General features: G+C 41.9%; 1 protein-coding gene across 1 annotated transcript; it reads left to right on the top strand.

Moving 5' to 3' along the window:
• The first annotated feature begins 217 nt into the window (after positions 1 to 217).
• On the top strand, positions 218 to 21,108 carry MEX3C (mex-3 RNA binding family member C). Its single transcript, XM_002697824.4, has 2 exons — positions 218 to 1,303; positions 18,068 to 21,108. The coding sequence occupies exons 1-2, from the start codon at positions 529 to 531 to the stop codon at positions 19,291 to 19,293; spliced, it is 2,001 nt and encodes a 666-aa protein (XP_002697870.4). The 5' UTR covers positions 218 to 528; the 3' UTR covers positions 19,294 to 21,108.
• Positions 21,109 to 22,182: the final 1,074 nt, after the last annotated feature.

Below are 22,182 nucleotides of genomic sequence, written 5' to 3'. Positions count from 1 at the left end.
AAGCTCTGGGGAGGAGCGGGGCGGGGCCCAAGAAGCGGGTGGGGGGGTGGGGCTAGGGGCTAGGGACCGGAGTTAGAAGGCCGCGGGGAGGCGAGGGCGGGCTCCCGGAGATTAAAAGCGGCCAATCAGAGCGCGCCGGCTGCCTTAGGAGAGCGGCGTGGGGCGTCGCCGCCGCCGCCGCCGCCGCCGCCGCGCGCGCCGGGGGCTGGTTGAGGCCATGAAACAAAAGAATCCCTGAGAGGGGAGCCGCGGCCGAACCTCCGTCAGCCCGCCCCGCTGCCGTCCCCACCCACCCACCTAGTTACCTGCCTCTGCCTCCTTCCCTTGCCCCTCCACCCCGCCCTCTCCGCTCTCCGGGCGGCCCTGGCGCTGCTCGGCCCGGGTCGCTCGGCCCCGCCGCCTCCCCTGAGGAAAAGTGTTTGCGCGCTGAGCAGGGCCGGGGCCCTGTCCGCCATGGGGCTCGCCGCCCGCCGCGCCTGACGCGGCCGCCGCCGCCGCCGCCGCCGCCATTGACAGCGCGCCGCCGCGATGCCGAGCGGCAGCTCCGCGGCCCTGGCCCTGGCGGCGGCCCCGGCCCCGCTGCCGCAGCCGCCCCCGCCGCCGCCGCCGCTGCCTCCGCCGCCGCCGCCCCCCGCGGGTGGCCCGGAGCTCGAGGGGGACGGGCTCCTGCTGAGGGAACGCCTGGCAGCGCTGGGCCTCGACGACCCCAGCCCGGCGGAGCCCGGCGCCCCGGCGATCCGGGCCGCGGCGGCGCAGGGCCCGGCCCGGCGGGCGGCGGGGCCATCACCCGAGGAGCGGGCGCCGCCCGGCCGACCCGGGGTCTCGGAGGCGGCCGAGCTGGAGCTGGAGGAGGAGGAGGACGACGACGACGAGGAGGAGGAGGAGGGGGAGGACGCGGAGCTGGACGGAGACCTGCTGGAGGAGGAGGAGCTGGAGGAGGCAGAGGAGGAGGGCCGGCCGTCCCTGCTGCTGCTGTCGCCGCCCGCGGCCGCCGCCTCTCAGACCCAGCCGATCCCGGGCGGGTCCCTGGGGTCGGTGCTGCTGCCCGCCGCCGGCTTCGATGCCCGGGAGGCGGCCGCGGCGGCGGCGGCGGCGGGGGTGCTCTACGGAGGGGACGATGCCCAGGGCATGATGGCGGCGATGCTGTCCCACGCCTACGGCCCCGGCGGCTGCGGGGCGGCGGCGGCGGCGGCCGCCCTGAACGGGGAGCAGGCGGCCCTGCTCCGGAGGAAGAGCGTTAACACCACCGAGTGCGTTCCGGTGCCCAGCTCCGAGCATGTCGCCGAGATTGTCGGTCGCCAGGGTGAGTGCGAGTGGGGGGTTGGGGGGGTGTCCAGCCGGGCTGGGCCCGGTGAGTGCGCGTGGGTGGGGATACGAAAGAAAGGAGCTTGGGGCTGGAAAGGCGAACCTGGCGAGGGCCCTAGGTCCACCGGGAAGGGGTGTGGGAGGAACCCGAGGGGCTACCAGACGAGAAGATGGGTCACCTTGCGAACCCCCCCACCCCCCACGGTGTTCCTCTCCTCCTGCACAATGCAAGGCGATAAGTTTCTTGAGCCACCCAGCCCGGCGGTGTCCCCTTGACTCGGGCTGTATTCCTGGAACACCCCAGCTGGCGTGGCACCAGAAACAACCTGAGGTGGTAAAAGGTCGGGTCGGTTGTGGATTCGGTGTTGTGCACTAAAAGCTTCGAGATCGCAAGTTTGCGCAGCCGACTACTGTCTTTGTAAAAACCTCTCAGCCTGCCTTACAACGGCTTTCTGGGAAGAAGAAATTGACAGAAATGGAGGCTTGTCGAGGGGGTGGGGAGCGGGAAGCTCATTCGCGAGGGAAGAGGGGATGTTCAAGTGGTCGTTCTTACCGCCACCCCCCCTGCACCTCTTCGCTGTTCAGAAACTTAGCTTCTTAGCTAACTCTGTTGATCGATCACGGTATTCCGATATATTTTAACTATCGAAAAGACAGAGTGGCTGCCTTTTAGAACGCTTTAGGGTACACGATGAAGGAAAATTGGACAGTAAAGTAATTGAGTTAAGGAACTTTGTACGTTTATACAGTTTTCAGTAGATTCTCACTTGCCAGCACACCAGTACTGCAGACAGACTCCTCCCACATTGTTCAGACAAAGGACCTATGTCTCAGATTCCAGGAGTAGATTTGTGAAGGTGGGGGAAGGGGATGCCCAGAGTACCTCTCTATCCGACATTTTTAGGGAAGGTCCTATGCTCTTTAGTGTAGCTTCGCCCCCTTTATTGGAAGAGTGAATATTCTCTGCAGCTGACTTATTACAATATGATTGAACCTGGTTGATGCATGTCTCTCTACTGTTAGGTTGAGAGCATTGTTGGGGTCAAATAAAAAGAAATGATGGCGCTGCTGCTTAAATGATCTCATCTTTCCCAAGTGGTCTAAAGTACACATAAATAAGGTCTGTCGAAATGGTGGTTTCAAATATCAGAGTTGGCTCATTTCTTACCTCTAGGATTTTAATATGAAAAATCCATCCATCTGAAATCTGGATGGAGGAGATAGCCTATTTCAGACTGCCTGGTACTTAAAGACTGTTCAAAGCTGATGCCATTCCCTTAAGAGTTTATTCCCATAGTTTGGTGAATCAATTTTGCTTTCCTTTTTTGTTTTTTTGTTTTGCTTTTGTTTTGATTTTGCAGTACTGAAGATGCTAGTCCAGGAGAGAACTGTTTCACCTCACATAGGATGAAATTATAACATCTCAAGTTATAGATCCAGAATGAGTTGGTTATTCCATTAACAGCATCCGGGAATTGCTATATATCAAGCTTACATTCTGCCAGGCATTTGAGTTTATGGCAGTTGGGAATGTGAGGTTAGTTCCAACTAACTTGCTGCCCTTAAGAAGCCAACAGTCAAATATAAACAGCGGAGTGGCACTAATCTAATCTGTAATTAATGTCAATAACTATAGTGTGTGACAAAGTCGTACATGTATCAGCTGTGGGGGGCCTTGGAGAATGGATAGGACTTTAACAAATGGAAGGTGGAAGAAAGACAGGGACACGGTGAGGAAAGGTGTGGAGAAATAATCTCTAGGTACAGTTGGAAAGTTGTGAGGAGGACTGTTTTGATACTTAGAGTCTGATACTTAGCAGAGTGGGGAAAAGGCGATGGCAAGGTGTGTTCAGGCCCTTCTAGGCTGGTATTTCCTCAGCACAAGTTGCTTCAGTTTGCTTATGGTGACAGTTTAGGATAACAAAGGAACGCTTAGAGGCCAGTTTTACTAAGGGACGAGATACTGAAAGCTTTTGTTCAGTTAATACGAATTTTTGTCTTCTGTATTATACCCTTTAAAGCATGGTAAAATGGCCCTTAATTAGGCAGACTGTTACCTTTATACCACTCTATTATTTAAAAGTAAACTGAATTCCAGGTTTTAATCTTGCACCAAATTATAGCAATGAAATAAAGTCTTTAGTTTTTCCTCTTAGGGTAGAACTTATTAGTTAATAAGGAAATGTGAATCTGTTTATGTCTTAGGACATAGAGACAAGTTGCTGACTCTTCCTTTTGCACTTATTTTCCCAGAGTTGACAGTACTGTTAAAAGTATGTCATCATTCTCAAGATTATCTTAAGAGCAAAAAGTTTTCCCCTTCTCCTGTTCCGGCCCATTCAACTAGTGGATCATTGGCCCCTTTGCCACCCCCACCCTCAGCAGCACCATTATAAAGCCTGTATTTATTTTCCCACTTGCACAGAGAACCAGGCAACTTCTAATGTTTGCATCCTTTTACAGTGTGATAATTTCCCCTTTCCCTAAGTGAATAAACAGGGCAAATCATTTAATTTACTTCTTGCTTTGGAACAAAATTTTCCTGCTTAAGAATTATCCCTTCCTGCCATTTTTACTCATTACCTGAAGTCATACGTTTCTGTTTGACATCTCTTAATTGGTTTTGGAAATAATTATGTCACAGATGGAGACATCTGTGACTTCAGCTCTGAAGCAGAGAGTAGGACAAATGGAATTCTGAGTCATATAGACTAGCAACTCATGTAGATGGCCTCTAGTTCCAGTGTCTTTCAGAAAAACAAACTACTGCTTTTGATAGCCATGAAAGTTGGCAGTGTTGACCTCATATTTATACTCCCCAGCAGCATATGGTCATTTGCAAATGTTAAATTGGTCCCCCTTTTTAAGTTTGCATCTCATTTTGAAACCAACAATACTGTAAAATAAAGCCAGGAACTAAAGAGGCTTGTTGATAATCAAAGAAGTTCTGGAATATAGACATCAAAAGTAAACCTGACAACAGATTTACGACCTAACTTTTTAAAAATGTAGTACCTGCAAGATACATTCACAGTGGTTAACAGGACGTTTAATTTAAGTCAATGGACTTTGCTCCAATTTGCATAGTCGTTGAGAACCAGTTAGACTGAAAAATGAATTAAAGTACTACTCTACTTAACGATGGTATAAATAAATATTGAATGTCATAAGTTCAGTTGTTTTAAAGACTTGTAAAGGTTTTATAGTACAGTTTAAGATTAATGTACATCTTTAACTATTTTCATGAGTGATTTCCTTGATGGTATATGTGTGTTCTCTAACCTAGTTGAGAAAAGCTATTTCTGTGTGTGTGTGTGTGTGTGTGTGTGTGTGTGTGTGTGTGTGTGTGTGTGTGTGTGCACCTGTCCATGGGATTTTTCAGGCAAGAATACTGGAGTGGGTTGCCATTCCCTATACCAGAGGATCTTCCTGACCCAGGGATGGAACTCGCATTTCCTTGCAGGCAGATTCTTTGTTGCTGAACCATTGGGGAAGCCTCTTTTTTTTGTTGTACACTCTGTCAAAAAATATTTAAGCTAATAATCTCAATATGTGAATATTTATGAATAATATATATGCTGATATACTATACATTTTTAAAACATGTAAACAGTTTAAAAGGATGAGTTAAGATGGAAATTGGAGTGTTTTGATTTTTTTTCCTGCACTCCAGTGACTTCTTGTACCCTGTTTTGGCTATTACTGAGCTAGACCTCCTTAGAAATTTTTTTTCTTTATTCAGCTACTCTGTTTCCACTGATCCCCACCGATTGTATATATTTCCACTTTTAAAAACAGACAATATGACACATTGTTTTAGGTTGTCTTAAATACATCCTTGGGAAAATTTTCCCCAGTTTCCTAGGGTGGAACAAGTTTTCAGGTTCTAAAAAGAGAAAGTTTGGTATTGTACATAAATTCCCTGTTTAAGAAGAAATATCTATTTCATGAGGAGAAATAGTTTCAGAATAATGCTAAAGCACAGTGTCTTTTTCTTTTAGGGGGAGAGTTGTTGGCATTCCCTCTTCCAGGTACTATATTACCTGCCATTTAACTCTGGTAGGTGGTTATCCCCATTTTACAGACATAGAAACTGAGGTGCTAATAGATACCTTGCTCAGGTAGTGGAACTTGGCGGTTAGACCAATTGTTTGATAATGGGGATAAAGTTCTCAATTCTACATTGCTACCTCAGTAAGCATCTTGCTCAGGAAGAATATTTTGGGTCAATTTCAGTCCTAAACGTGATTTAGGATACTGTGTTTCTAATATGCATAGCTTAAAATATCACTGTCCAAATTAATTTACTTAATAAGATTTTGGTGTCCAGAAGGCACAGCATTGTTCTAACATTCTATTATGTCTAACTAGAAATTCGCTATCATTTATAATTCAGAAAGTTAATTTGTTGTATATACATGCTAGCTTTAAAAATTAAACATTGTCATTTTTTTAGACTTTAAGATCCAAATAATAGTTTGTATTAGCTTTGGAACCTTAATTGTTTTACAGATGGGTGGGGAATCCACTGCCTTTTCTTCCTGCCGTATTCAGCTAATGAACTATTTTCATTCACTAAGGAGGAAATGGAAAATAAAGTGGTAATTCAAGGGTGTGTTTTCTGCCCCCTGGTAGAAAATGCTAGTGACCTAAAACTGATGCAGGGAGTCAAGTATTTGAGACCTATAGAGATTTCCTCAAGGGAGATTTCCAGCAATGTCTATGGGTTGGAATTCTAGACCTTAAATCTTACATTTTCAAGGAAAGGTGGAATTTAGTTATAAGATCGTGCTTAGTATTTTGTGGATCTCGTTTTGAATTAATCTAATATTTGCACAGATGGAAAAATTTGTTGCTTGTGTCTTAAACTGAAGACAAAAATTATTTTAGAATATATGTTTTGCTATAAAAATATATGTTGAAAGCTGTCCCAAATTGCCCTTAGCAGTCCTTGCTCAGCTGTGATGTATTGGAAAGAGACAGCAATCAGAAGTTAAACTTCCTAAATTCTGATTACTCTGTGCCAGTAAGTCACTGTGTGGCCTTGGACAAATCACTCCCTAGGATTCAGATTCCTCTTCTTCAGCTGGGTATAGGCGTTATCTACAGTACCTCTAGGGACTGTGAATTGTACACAAATACATTGACATATATGAAACTAAGTGATAAGCACATACTACTGTTCTTAAGTTAAATCTGAAATTAATTGTTAATCTCGTTCACCTTTTCTCTGCTTTAGCAGACAGTTTCACACATTACTGTATCCTTCTAATGTGACAGAACTGAAAGGAACTGATATCTAAATGCCTGTTAAACACATGGCACTTCTATCCAGATAGGCATAAATGATTCTGTAATAACAAAGAACCCCAACATCTCAGTATTAAAATGACCAGTGACTTATTTCTTTTTCACAGGGGCTCTGCTCATTTTGGTCATTCAGGGTCTTAGACCAACAAAGCAGCCACCATCTCAAGTATGGCTGGTCTTCCTCTCTGTGCCTGAAGGATGAGACGGTGGCGTAGCATACACCGGTCTTTAAATGTTAGACCTGAAGTAGCATGGTGATCACATCCACTCATATTTCATTAATCAGAACAAGTTATCTGGCCACTCCTAACTTCAAGTGGGTGAGAAATTGCATTACAATCATGTGTCCACAGGAGAGAGCCAGAATATTCATGAACAGCCATGATGACTATCACAGTATTAAAGTCTATGGGATTGTGGCCAAATTTTTTTAGTGTAATTTCTGCCTTAATAGCATTTGTAATTTGAAATGAAATTACAAAATGAAAAAAAAAGAGATAAAAATGTTCATAAGATACTAAATAGGAAAGGGTGTTTGCAATTTAAAACTCCTTGAGGAACTTCCCTGGCAGACCACTGGTTAAGACTCTGGGCTCCCACTACAGAGGGCTCATCTGATCACACAACCCACATGCTGTGGTCAAAAAAAAAGAAAAAAAACAAACTCCTTTAGGAAACTCCAAAGAGATTATGAATAATCTGTTTTAAAACCTCATTGATCTTCAGGTGATTCTAAAATGATATGTTTAATCAAACTGCATCTTAATCCTTCCCAAATGGCTTATATACCATGATGCATGTTTAGTCTTTAACTCTTCTCCCCATACTACCATTAGGTACTTTATAGACATTTATAGTGATTACATCTGATATTTAAGCTTTTTAAATGATTTTCTAACATTAGTAATACCAAGCCAAACTATACTAAATTGAATATGTACAGCGCAGTGTTATTTTTAATCCTTTTGAGTCTTTATTTCAGTGGTTGATTCTGAGAATTCTAAGTTGCACTGCATAGTTGTACCGCCTCTTTCATGCCAGGGTTCAGGATTTAAGAACAATTCATGTGGGCATGGCTTGTTGCCTTTGTCCAATAAGCAGAAACTGCAGTTCATTGTATGCAGGGAAGCCTGGTTTGACCATAAGTAAAGTGGTAGGTATCATGCAATAAAATAAGACTAGGCCTTAAAATAATAAAGAAAATTATTTAATGAACTGCAGATAGAGTTGAAGATAAGCATAAAGCTTCATCTTAAACACAGTTAGAGAAGAGTGGGGAGGGAATAGTTCCAAACTTCTAGAAGGTTACCAGTGTAAAATGGCCTTTGGGCTGACCTTCTTTCTATACCACTGTCCCCTCGCCTTTGGCTTGCAGTAAGGACATTGAACTTAGAGTTAAACTTGTTAGAGACATGGTTTTACCATTTGTTGCCTGTGACCATGGACAAATCCCTTAACCTCACTGAGTCTCAGTTTCCTCTTGGGGGAAAAACTTGATCCATCCAGTCTATAGTCTGAAAGAGAATCATTTACAGATGAATCTGATTCCATTATATGGTTCCCAAATAGAAGTAATTCTAAGTTTCTATTAACATCCTCTAATGGACATGAACATAATTTTAAAATCCCCAGTTAGGAAAATTGTTCTACCTCTCATCTCTAACACCCACCTCTGGGTGTCACAGGTTTAGTGAAAGGCCAAATGGGGACCCTTTTTTGTTGCGTATGTGGATCCTCTTGTCTAAATTAAGTCAAAAAGGAGGGGGGGGGATTTAAAATTTAGTTTAATCTCTGCTTTTAAAAATACATCATATATTTTGGGAATTCTCCACTTCTAAGAATCAACTGGAAAAAGAAGGCAGGTTGAGAAAGTGGCGTGTTTAGGGAATTGAGGCATTTCAGAGTCGTTAGTTTATAACTTTGGGCAATTATTGGCTTGAGTTTTATCCACAAATAAAGTGAGATTGGACTAGATTATATCACTTGTAACCCTTATATTATCTTTGCCCAAGAAGAGTTCCTAAAATCATGTAAAAGTAAACCAGATTTAAAATTACCAATTAGAATGACTTCAACATATCTCTTCCCAGTTTTGTAAAATTAATATCTTAAACATATTTTTCATAATCTAAATATAAGTTTTATCTTTAGGACTTAAGGGTTTTTTAATGTTTTTAACTTCTAGAGAAAATTGACTCATTTGAGTTTTTCTTTAAAAATAATAACATTTAAATGTGTCAAATAGTATGTCATCTCATTTGATCCATTCTTATTGCAACCATACAGATAAGGAAACAAGTCTATGGAGATGTAAGTAACTTACCCAGGGTCTCAAGCTAATGGAATTAGAGACTTCAGTGCTCCCAACTCTAAGTGGTAGAACAAGCAGACAAAGCAGCAAGGATATAAAAGACTTGAACACCGCCACCAGCCAGTGGTATAAGAAAAGAAAATGATTGATCACTATCTGTACATGAACACCTATAGACAACAAATCCTTTTGATGCTTGAAGTTGGGTACAGGTCAGTGAGGGCAGAACTGAATCTCAGTCTTAATCTTGGTTAAATTACCTGAAACGTAGCAGATACTTGCTGTTTATTTTATTGAACTGAACTGTTGGACTAGAGACTTGCCATTTTAGTATTTATCATTATAGTTTTTATATTGTGAGGTTTTCTTCCCTCTTGCCTTTATCTCTAACCCTTTACCTGAGGAGTCAGTCAACCAAAAGTTGTTTGGATCTGTTTGTTCTAGATGCTACTTGATTTAGGATATTATATGTCTGTATGAATACTGGTAATAAGCAAAACTAAAAAGTCACATAAATGAAACTGTTTGAAGTGTTGACGAAGTGATGTCTAATGTGAAACCATATTCTTAACAAAATTTCAGCGATTTTTGACTGGAGCTGCAAGAAGGACCCTTGAGCAGGGAAAGGAAAGCTATTTCTGTATTGTACATTTAAGAATCTATTACATTGTTAATCTAAACAGTTTATTTAAATGTTGAGTTAAGTTGTGTGTGTGTGAAAAACACTCTTACTGGGTTTATCTGATATTCACCAGTCTTTGAAGCTAATAATACTGAAAAATTGAGTCCCTATAAAATTGTAGGAACTTTTGAATAGTCTGTCGAGATTATTCCAAGAGGAAAGGGTCTTATTTATATGTACAATTATTAAAGAATATGATCCCCCCCTTGTTAATTCTAATATATCATGAAATATACATATAAAATAATGTGTTTCTCTAATGCTTTTAGAGAAAAATAGTATGGAGTAGTGAAAGGAGTGTGGAGACAGCTTGTGTTTGAGGTCGGGCTTTCTAGCTGGGAGACCTTTCCAACCTCTTTCAGTTTGTTTCTTATCCTTCCTAAAGCTGTTAAGCTAGTCACCACTCTGTTACAATGATTAAATGAAAATATAGGAGAGTTTTGAAAACTGAAAAATGCACTACAAGTTTATTATTTCAAAGGCAAGCCTATTGGCTCAGTTTACTTATGAAATACTTGCAGTGGTGGGGGTGGAGTGGGGAGAGGGGCTAGAGAGCTTAAAAAGCTCCTCTTTACTGAGCACCTACTTGAATAACAGGCACTGTGATGAGTATTTTTAAGATGTTATTTCATTTAATCTTTGCAACAACCAAGTGAGAGAAGTAACTTTCATTATAGTTTCTGGGCTTCCCAGGTGACACCCAGGTGGGCTTCAGGGCAGGTGGTAAAGAAAACCCGCCTGCCAATGCAGGAAAGCGTAAGAGATGTAGATTCAATCCTTAGGTCAGAAAGATCCCCTGGAGGAGGGCAGGGCAACCCACTCCAGTACTCTTGCTTGGGACATCCCATGGGCAGAGGTGCCTGGCCTGCTATGGTACATAGGATTGCCAAGAATCAGACATGACTGAAGCAACTCAGCACACACCCTCAAGAAGGAGAGAGAGAGGTTTAGTGACCTGTTCACAAAGGTCACAAAGATGTTCACAAAGATGGTTAGTGATGGTCTGTTCGAAGTCTTGTGCTTCCAGCTGTTATTCAACCTGCTCTTCTTGAGCAAAGGAAGAATAGATGTGTATACATGTGAGATTGTCCCATGTGCTTTGTAGTTTTCAGAAATAAGTGATTTTGTATGTCCCAGGAGAAGAGAGACTTGGTCAAAAATAAAAGCATTGGAAAGGACCTAAAGGTTGAATGACCTAACATTAAAACCACAAGCAAACTGGTGGTAGATTAGAGCCCAGTCCAGCAAATAACTGGTTTTTTGATCCTTATGTTTCCTTTAAACTAGACCTTGGAATAGAATTAGTAAGCTGTAGCTGTGATAATAATAGTCATATCTATATTTGTATTACTCTTGGGTTCATAGAGCCTTCAACACACAGTCTCATCTTTTCCAAATGACTATGTTTATTACTCAGAAGATATGGGGTGAGGGGGCAGCGCTAGGAGGATTTTCCAGGTTATTTAGGGAAATATCTGAGTAGAGACAGGAGGAACCAGGCATGTTTAGGAGATGATGAAGTCTGGGAGAAGGTAAGTGATGGCCATTTAATTAGGAGAAGGATGGGGAAAGGGAGGTGGGATGGGGAGGTAATTTTTAATATCAAGCCCAGCATTCTAATTTTCTTAAAGATAAAAAGAACTACTTCACTCCCCTCCCTGTTTTTATTAAAGCAGGTGTGTTTGTGTATGTGCATGTACACTAACTTCTCTTTGAAAATAAAACCTCTTGGAAGGAATTTCTGAAGAAAGATATACCTGAAGATGACCCAAAGTAAAAATATACAGACCTTAGTTTTGGTGTGTTTATAAGGGTTTTAGCTTTCTTAAATCACCTTATATTTGTAGCTAGTTTATGAAATGAGTGGAAAATATAATGAATTTGATTTCTGGAAAACAAAACCCTCTGTCGAAAATCAGCAATACTTCACATAGCATTTGGGGTTCCTTTCTTTAAAAAACAAAACAAGTTCTTTGCACCTCCCAGATAGAATTTAAACTTCCCTGCCTTTGTTAAACTAAATCATCCCCCACCTGACCTGCTCCCCTGGCATTCTGCCCTCCAGTTACTTAAAGCTCCTGTAGCACTGAGCCAGGTGTGGTATCCAGGCTGCCATCTTGGGCTCTTGATTCCTGCTTTGGCACTTCCAGTTCTCTTGACTCTCCTTTCCACCTGGCAGAACTACTTTCTTCAAACCTAAGTTCAAATGCATCTGAAGCCTTCTTTCACCTTCTGTAAGCAGTAAAGCCCTGCCCTTTTCTGTGCTCCCACTGCTTTGTACGCCTGTTTTCATTAAAGCAGTTACCTTATATCAGTATTGTTTTCATGACTTTCCTTTCTACACTGTCAGCTCCTGGAGAGCAGAAATTATTGTAGTTTCTGTATCACCTGGAATTAGCCACCTGCACCTTTATAGGGAACTCGATACTTGAATTGGTAAGTTGACGCATCAGGCTGGTGGATGTTCTGGGCCGAAGGAGGAGTGGTTTAGCTAGGAACACTTAGTCACATCCCACAGGACAAGTGGAGGCCAGGTTCACTTGTCCATTTCTTACCAAATCACTCATCTCTCGACATAAACACCCTGTCTTCATCAACACCCTGGCTTATATATTTCTTTTCGACCTATTTTGATTTTTATCGCTGGTTTATCCCTTCACCCTACTTCAGTGCCCGTGATCCCCAAACTTTTCTTGTTCTTGTATCTCGCTACTGTTCTGGACAGTGGGTCACTATTCTTGGGTTAGGGTTTAAGATTTTTCTGAATCCAATACTTTCCTTTGCTCAAAAGCCCAGGGGCCTGGAAGAATGGAGAAATAATTGGAGGAGCGGGACATTGGTGTTGTGGTAGGCAGAATAAACCCCCTTTCCCTGAAGATGCCTACACCCTATATCCCCGGACACTCTGACTATGTAGATGTAGAGTATGGACCTTGAGGTGAAAAGGTTATCTGATATCAGCTGGGTGGGTCTGGTGTAATCACATGAATCCTTCAGCGCAGAACAACTTTCCCAGCTGGGTCACATACGAGATTGGGAGGTATTTGAAGTACAAGAAGGGTTCAGTCCCCATTGCTGACTCTGAAGATGGAGAGACAGGGCCACAAGCTATGTTGGAGGCCTCCTGAGGCAGAGAATGGCCTTGAGCGGACAGTCAGCGAGAACACAGGGAGCTCAGTCTTGTGATGATAAGCAACTCAACTCTACCAGTAAGCCAAGTGAGCAGGCTCTTCCCTGAAGCTTCCAGAGAGGAACACAGTCCTGCAAACACCTTGATTTTAGCCCTGTTGAAACCCATGTCAGAACCCATGTCAGAAGTGTAAAATAAAAAATTTGTGACATTGAAAGCACTGTATGAGGTAACTTGTTATGGCAGCATTAGAAAACTAAAGCAGATAATAAAAGTAAAGAACAGAACAAGGTTTCTGGATTGAGGCCTCCATTTTCCTCCTAGCTCTCAGCTCCCAAAGGCCACCTACAGTTCCTTGCCATGAGGCCTCCACAGGCAGGTCAAGCATAGGTTGCTTTCTTCCAGAAAAGCCAGAGCACATCTGACGACTTCTGAAGCCCACCGGAGAAAGCTCTTCCAAAGAACTTGTGATCAGGTCAGGCCCACCCCTGTGATCTGGATAATCTTCCTGTTTTAAGGTGAATTGATTTGGACTGTAATTATATCTACATTGCAGACTGTAATTCTGTATCTGATTCTTCTAAGTATATCATTCCACATTTCATGGAATTAAAAAGCAGCCTTAAAGGTCTGGTCTAGTGCCTTTACGCTTTTCTGTGACACCCCCCCCTTCCCCATCAAAAGAACATTTTATTTTGCAGTCAATGTCCACATATTTCGTCAAAACATTTGGAGCCTATTAAATTGATACTGCAAACCATGGTTTGAGAAACACTGAAGACCATTTCAATTCCTTTTCTTTAAACTCCTCTCCCAGCAACAGAGGCCCTCTCCCTTTTAACTGCTCAGGCAGCTGGTGGGAGAGACTCTTTACCCCGGAGAAGCCAGACCCAACCTTTTACTATACCAGGAAGTGAGAAGACCAGAATTCTGGCTGCAACTAAAGAGTTTTAAGGTGAATCACAGCCCTAGCCATAGTGATACAGAAAGGGGAAATGGGTTCCTACAGGAGGGAGGTAAGTTAGAGACTTTATTGGGGGAATTTACTTCCAAATCAAAATGGTAACCATGAAAGTCATTAGTGCTGTCCTGGTTCTTAATCTCTACACAGTCTGGTATACAGCTTGCCATATATTTATTTGTAGCTATGAGAAAACAATTGCTAGTCCCTACCTCTTAGACTTAAAATGCTTTATTCAACTTTGAGGTTATGAAATCATTTACCCTGCTGTTCATAATTTTTTTTCTTCTAAATCTCACAACTAGTCAAAAGTCTGATTGATGTACTTAATCTAGTAAAATCTGTCACTTCTTCATCTCTAATTTTTAAAATTTTCTAATTTAACAACATTTCTTTAAAAAAATAAATAATGCATTTGTATGGTTCCAAAATTTGTAAGAATTTAAAAGTACCAGGGAAATTAAGTCACCCTCCTACGTATCTCCCTAAGTCTTCCAGTTTTGTGACTGCAGAGTATTCCCTTACATTGCTGTACCAACTCCCACTAATACAGACAGGAATACAGTGGTTATTCGTGCCTGGGCAAGTATTCCTACAGACTTGATTCTGTGAGTGGGATGGCAGGGGCAGAAGGATACAGGAAGTTGTAATTTTGATGGATAGTGCAAACTGCCCTCGAGCAGTTTGTACTCTGCAGCTAAATATGAGGGCTTTCCCCCCATTCTTACTAGCACTGTTTGTTTTTGATATTTGACAGTCTTATAGGTGGGAGATGATAGATGGGAGATGACACCTAAATTCTTGTTCAGAGCTATTTATATGTTTCCTTTTCTATGAGCTATTTTACCTATTTTTTCTGTGGTTTTTGGTGTTTTGAGATATAAGGGCAAGTATATGGGTACCTGCGGAGAAGGCAGTGGCACCCCACTCCAGTACACTTGCCTGGAAAATCCCATGGATGGAGGAGCCTGGTGGGCTGCAGTCCATGGGGTCGCTAGGAGTCGGACACGACTGAGCGACTTCACTTTCTCTTTTCACTTTCATGCATTGGAGAAGGAAATGGCAACCAACTCCAGTGTTCTTGCCTGGAGAATCCCAGGGACAGGGGAGCCTGATGTGCTGCCATCTCTGGGGTCACACAGAGTCGGACACGACTGAAGTGACTTAGCATAGCATAGCATATGGGTACCTGTATAAGAGAAATTAGCCATTTGTGATGTGAATTGTAAATAATTTGTTTTTTTAGCTTGTTTTTGGTAAGTAGGCCTTTTGGGCAGGGTAGGCTATCTTACATCCCTATCTCAGAGGTAGTCCACATTCTGTCTTCTCTGTCTTCCTAATGAGACTATCAAACACATACTCATTAGTAACAACCATAGGCTCAGTAGTATCTGATTTAGGCATGTGCATATTTGTCGCTCAGTTGTGTCCAACTCTCTGCAACTCCATGGACTGTAGCCTGCCAGGCTCCTCTGTCCTTAGGGGTTCTCCAGGCAAGAATACTGGAGTGGGTTGCCATGCCCTCCTCCAATATTATATTCTACTGAGGTTCATCTGACAGCTGCTTATTGTCTCAGAAGCATTTTGAGAAGTTTCTTAATTTAGCTTTCTAATGTTCACTATAGTAAGGGTTGAGAAGGGCCAGCCCTAGACCCTCAAGCTAACTCTCCCTTCGTCCTTAACAGAGTTTGCCAAGTGTTTTTCTCTAGGGTGATCAGGACCTTCTCTGTTAGAAATGTGTGATTCTAGCAGACTGCCTTCTTGTTAGGTTATAGTGCAGAGAAGAAGCTCATGTATCCGGATAATGATAGTAACTCTTCTGAGGATGCAATAGGAAGAATTAGACGTTCTCACCACCCCTTCAGACTGTCCTAGGAGTCTCTTCGTCAGTCAGACACTGGCCAATGGAAATGATTGTAGTTCTCAGCCTCAAGCAACACCTCCTCTGCTGCATGAGGGAGTTTCCTAGATTCAGCCTGTGTGAATGATAAGTGGATGTGGAAGATTTATGGTCTTCCAAGTCACTTTCTGTGGTGGAGCAGAGTAGGAATAGATTTTCCTATATTCAGAAGTCACACTGTCAATTTAATCTTGTAGTTCATTGTAGATATAAACTTACAGCAGCACTCTGTAGTAACTTTGTGTTTTACAGTAGCATAAATTAGACTAATTGTAGTAATTTCTTGATAGCCCCCAACCCACCCTGTCACTCTGCCCTTCTCAGCTCCTCCAGTTCCTCCACTGAGTGCATTCCTTGCGGTTTTGCTTTTAGCTGGACCACCCGACCCACCCCCACCCCCCTGGTCTTCTCAGATATAACCTTCAGGTTAAAGTAAACCTGACTCGGAAAGGAACAGAAGCTTCACAGAGAATAAGGCACCTAATAAACTAAGATCTGCAGGGCCATCAGGAATTACGCAGAGCTGGTAGCAGAGGGGCATGGTTAAAGGAACGTTCTGATCGTGGAAGCAAGGAGCATGGAGAGGCGATGAATGTGGTGGAAGCACCCCACAGAGTTTAAGGAGTGAGGAAGAGGAAAGGGAGGGGTATGAGATAAGGCTAGAGAGAGGTAGGTCCAGGCACTGGGCCAGCTTCTGCGTGCAGCACTGTCTGGATTTTATCCTTATGGTAAGAGGGAGTCGTCAAAGCCTTACGTAAAGAGGTGAGCCTTCGATCGGTGCTTTTTTAGAAAGCATCATCTACCTAAAGTGGAGGTAGAGAGCTGATTGGAGGAGGCAAGAATGGAGGAAAGGAGACCTATTTTGTGTGGGGTAGAGGGTACTAGTGCAGTCACACAGGTTAGGAATGATGTCCAGAAAGAATTCGTTTTTGTACATTATGAATTTGTTGAGGGCAGGGAAAAAAAGTTGTAAGAAAATGATCGGCTCAGGTTGTGGCGTGTGTTTTTCAGTAGCATCTAACTGCTTTATTTTGAGAAACTAGGAATAGCACGATACAGTCACGAGAAGAAATCTGTTCTGGCAAGCTTCACATTAAGATCTTTGAAAAGCATAACCCTAGAGTCTTATGCCTTAGCGTATATCTGGCATCTTTACTGTTCGAAACCCTCCAATGTTACACAGTTGGCACTGGTAATGGCTGATTACTCCAAAAAGTAATCTTTGGGTAGTTATACATATGTATCTTAGATATTTTATTTAACTTAAATATACTTAGGATTTAGAACCAAAGCCTTTTATTTGAGAATGGGACTGCCAGCCATTATAGTCCTTCAGTAAAACCATATCCAATGACCATACTCCATACAATTTCCAATATATTTCTTTTGAATTTAGCAAGAACTTCACAATGAATACAAAATTACTCTGGGTTAGTTTGTTTACCCCAGGGTTTTACAGTTGTCTCACCCATAGTTCAACAGCATCTTTTTTTTTTCTTTAAGGTACTCATCATTATTGAAATTTTAAAAAATAATCAATTTTGATACAAGTTCCATGTCTTGGATTTATATATAACTGCTTTATGTAATTATTAATTTAGTTAATGCATGAGTTCAGTTAGCATAAACAGATGGGGATAAAGGCAACTGATTCGTAGTTAAGCCTGAAATCCAACTGATGGAACAGAAATGAGATGATGTGCTAACTTTGAGCACTTTGCTATTGTCATGGAGTTTTACAGAGGAGAGAATGATGTTGAGGTAAAATGACAAGACAGCTAAGTGGAAGTCAGTTGAAGAACTTTTCTCATGCAGTATAGTTCTGTGGAATTTGAGGTTCTAGGACCAACAAAAAAGACCACAGACTACGAAGTCAGCCTAGGTTTAACTCTGGCTCTGCCTCTTACTTGCTGTGTGAACTTAGGCATGTGACACAATATTTCTGCGCTTTGTTTCCCTTAGCAATAAAAGGAGTGTAATAGTCTCGTCCTTAGGGTTGTTAGGTAGATTAAATAAGATGATAGGTATCGTCTCACATTGTACATTCTTTTTCTTTGTCACCAACACCCTGCAAGGTAGTAAACTATTAGTGTTTTGAAAGTCAAATCCACTTATAGTATAGCTGGCCTATTTCATGCATCGTTTGCAATGACTAATAACAAGAGGAAGAAAACTATAAGCCTGTCCTCTGAGTTAAAGGCCTTCAGTGGAGGCGTCACCTCTTTGCTGAGAATGAGAGATCACCAGGAAAGTACCTCTCAGGATCCAGGAGTCATAGTGGAACTAGGAAAGCTTTATCAGCATTTAGTGATAAGTTTTTATGATAAAGAAATACTCTCAAACTTAAAGAGGGAAAGAAAAACTGCCCAAAAACAGACTGTTATCTTGAAAGGAGCTTTCTATAATTTGTCTTTATCAGTATTGTTGAAGTAGATGTTGATACTTAAGAAATATTTTCTTTCTAACAGGTTGTAAAATTAAAGCGCTGAGAGCCAAGACGAACACGTATATCAAAACACCGGTTCGTGGTGAAGAGCCCATTTTTGTTGTCACTGGACGGAAGGAAGATGTTGCCATGGCCAAACGAGAAATCCTGTCAGCTGCAGAGCACTTCTCCATGATTCGTGCATCTCGAAACAAAAATGGCCCTGCCCTGGGAGGGCTGTCATGCAGTCCTAATCTGCCGGGTCAGACCACCGTTCAAGTCCGAGTGCCCTATCGCGTGGTAGGGCTGGTAGTTGGACCCAAAGGAGCGACCATCAAAAGAATCCAGCAGCAGACCCACACGTACATAGTAACTCCGAGCAGAGACAAGGAGCCCGTCTTTGAAGTGACAGGGATGCCCGAGAATGTTGACCGAGCACGAGAAGAAATTGAAATGCATATTGCCATGCGCACGGGAAACTACATTGAGCTCAACGAAGAGAATGACTTCCATTACAACGGTACCGACGTCAGCTTTGAAGGCGGCACTCTGGGCTCTGCGTGGCTCTCCTCCAATCCCGTTCCTCCTAGCCGCGCCAGAATGATCTCCAATTATCGAAATGATAGTTCCAGTTCCCTGGGAAGCGGTTCCACAGATTCCTACTTTGGAAGCAATAGGCTGGCTGACTTTAGTCCAACAAGCCCATTTAGCACAGGAAACTTTTGGTTTGGAGATACACTACCTTCTGTAGGCTCAGAAGACCTTGCAGTTGATTCTCCTGCCTTTGACTCTCTACCAACATCCGCTCAAACTATCTGGACTCCGTTTGAACCAGTTAACCCACTCTCTGGCTTTGGGAGTGATCCTCCTGGTAACATGAAGACTCAGCGTAGAGGAAGTCAGCCATCTACTCCTCGTCTGTCTCCTACCTTTCCTGAGAGCATTGAACACCCACTTGCTCGGAGGGTTAGGAGCGACCCACCTAGTACAGGCAACCATGTTGGCCTTCCAATATACATCCCTGCTTTTTCTAATGGTACCAATAGTTACTCCTCTTCCAATGGTGGTTCCACCTCTAGCTCACCTCCAGAATCAAGACGAAAGCACGACTGTGTGATTTGCTTTGAGAATGAAGTTATTGCTGCCCTAGTTCCATGTGGCCACAACCTCTTCTGCATGGAATGTGCCAACAAGATCTGTGAAAAGAGAACGCCATCATGTCCAGTTTGCCAGACAGCTGTTACTCAGGCAATCCAAATTCACTCTTAACTATATATATATACATAAATACTATATCTCTATATGGACTCGTAAAGGCATGGGTATAATGGTACCCCCAGTAAACTTCCTAATGAATTCTTATGACTGTTATCAGGCTTTATTGGGATTAGGCTAAAGTTGTTAGTAAACTTATAAAAGGCTGCTATGGTAACACTAAACCTAAGTGGTCTCTTGTCTTAGTTTGGTTTGAATTATTAATCTTATCCTGTAGACCCAGAGACATAGCTTGTGTAAGAATTGCTAAAGCTGACGTTCAACTCGGCTGAGTGAAGATAATCATAGGTTGTGTGAACCTATGAGAAAAGTGTATACGTCTAAGATTTCCAAATGATGGGTCCCAAAGCCTAACCACGTTAAGAGTTTATGGAGGGTACGCGGCATTACAGATGACTCAGACACTTCCAGGGCTGCCTTCTTTACACTGCCAGTTTTGACAAAACAGGTCCGTTTGTTTTTTTATTTTACAACAACTTATGCCTAATTCTGCAGGATTGCAAGTAACTTTTTAATGCATTGTGGTTGCTTATTGGTAATAATAGGGCTGATGGCGGTTTACTCAATCACTGGTTATAATTTGGGACAAAAACTGCTACACTGACCTTCATCTCGCCCAGAGTGCTCCCGGCTGGTCTGATCAGTGGAGCAGGAATGCAGTTGTGTTGATCGTGAATTCCTACCCATTGCCTCCCTCAGTGAATGTGGAAATGGCCACCTGGGTTTTTCCATTCCAGGAAAGGCTTTGGGGTGCACCTGCATTGGCTAATAATTGAGGATACGAACATTCCATTCATTAGTCTGATCAAGCTATTGATTAATTTTTAGACTATAGATCAAAATGTGAAACATTTTATGTTCAATCCATATTTGTCTTGCACATTATAAATGTATTTTTATTTTTTAGTCATTTAGGGGAGGGGGAGGGAGAGAGGGGTAACAATGCCCTTAGCATATTTACAGAAGCAGCTGTGACGACCTCCAATCAGTTTACTTCATTTCAAAACCTGTTTCCAATCACAAGGAAAGATTTCTTTACGATACACTTTTTACATTTCACCTGTGGATGTCTGTGACTTTTCATCCTCAGTATGTTCCCAAATCTGCTGGCATTGAACGGATAAAACATTATATTGGTGGGTTTTTCTACTAATTATTTTTTGAAGCATTATTTTCCCAACACAAAAGAGCTTTTTTTCTCAGTATAACAAAAATTGAAATCCTATGTGTATTGAATAGTAAATAGACAAATTTTATTTTTTATTTCCACTTGAAGAGTTACATTTCGTATAAAAGTTTACAAATAACGGTTTTTATTTTGATTTTTTCAGTATAAAAAATTGCCTTGATGGCATATTATGATGTAATGCTAATTGCTTGTAGAATAGTTAAATGTCAGTATTGAAACCTAATCTCTAGCTGCCGTCTTGTAGATACAAACGAATGTTCACCAAGCATGTATTTTGTATTTCGTTGCATTGTACACTGCAACTAATAAGCCAAGGAATCGACATATATTAGGTGCGTGTACTGTTTCTAAAAACCACAAACTAAGAATGATAAATTATCAATATAGTTTAGTATTTGCTAATTTTACTACACTCTTTTGTTATGTATATGTAGGGAAGTCATAGGGATTATAAATTCAATTTGAGTAAAGTTTAAAACCATATATTTTATGATAAAGGGCCTTTAACTTAAGATGGCCAAAGCACTGATATTATATATTTGCTGTAAAGAGAATTATAAGAGTTTTATTTTTCTGATATTAAAAGTTACTTAATAAAGACTTGTTTCCATTAACTTGAATGTATTCTCCTTGGTGTTTTTCATGTATTCATTAGTTTACACTGGAAGACTGCTACTTGCCAGAATTGAAAACGTCCTTTAGCAAGAGTTTCCCCTCTCCCTAGCTAGTGTTCCGTGTTCTAGGTGTGGAATGTGTTGCTTATGCTCCTCCTCTCCAAATGTAGCTTTTTTCTTTAAATAAGTGTCACATTATAGTACATCTAGAGATTTGGCTAGTTTTAGATTATATAATTGCATGTTTATATAGTTGACCACATAGTCACAGTTAATCTAATATGAATAAAATAGTGATTTACACATATTAATGTTAACTAACATCCTGAACTCAACTTAGACTTAGTTTTTATCCTTTGTTACAGATTGTCCTTTTATCACCAAAACTATAAAACTAATTTTTTCTAGTATGAAGGTGCGAGTTTTTAACTTTTAATTCTGAAGTACCTTCTGAAAGACTTTGTGGTTGATTAAAAAAAAAATATATTGCTCCATTAATGAAAATGACTTTGCTGACTAGAATAAATTGTTGCTGTTTGGTAAAAAGCAAGAATAAAGACACTTCTAGATTGTTTTACTAAAACCAAAATTCTGTCCTTAATACTTAGAGGTATTACACAGCCATAGGAAATCTTTCCATTATAAGTTTTGAACAAATTCCCAGGCTGTGCTAGATAACTCTGGAATGTATAGATTTGGTGATGGGCAGGATCATTGCCCTGTGGAATTATTTCACTCATTTTAGGATTAGCCTCCAGAAGTATGAAAGTCAAATTATTCGACTCTGTTGTAGTTTTACAATTCCAGCATAGACTGAGAGGTGAATATGAATTTTAACTTGCACATAGTATAAGGTCAAGATCTTTCAGAGGACCTTGAAAATAATCTCCAAGGCTTTCCTTGCCAGAGGAAGCCAAGACTTTGTCTGAAATTAATATTAGCAAAACTGATAAACACACATCCAAGGTCTCCATCTGAACCTGCCTTCCCTCATATGCCTACATCCGTTTTCTTGTTTAAGGAAGTACCAGGAGAGGGGCTCCATGAACCCCGTGGACCAGTGTTACCAGGGAATTGTTG

The sequence above is a fragment of the Bos taurus genome, chromosome 24 (genome assembly GCF_002263795.3).
Source record: "Bos taurus isolate L1 Dominette 01449 registration number 42190680 breed Hereford chromosome 24, ARS-UCD2.0, whole genome shotgun sequence".
Taxonomy (NCBI): Eukaryota; Metazoa; Chordata; class Mammalia; order Artiodactyla; family Bovidae; genus Bos; species Bos taurus.
Note: the sequence above shows the minus strand (reverse complement) of the source record. Positions and strands in the feature narration are given on the sequence as shown.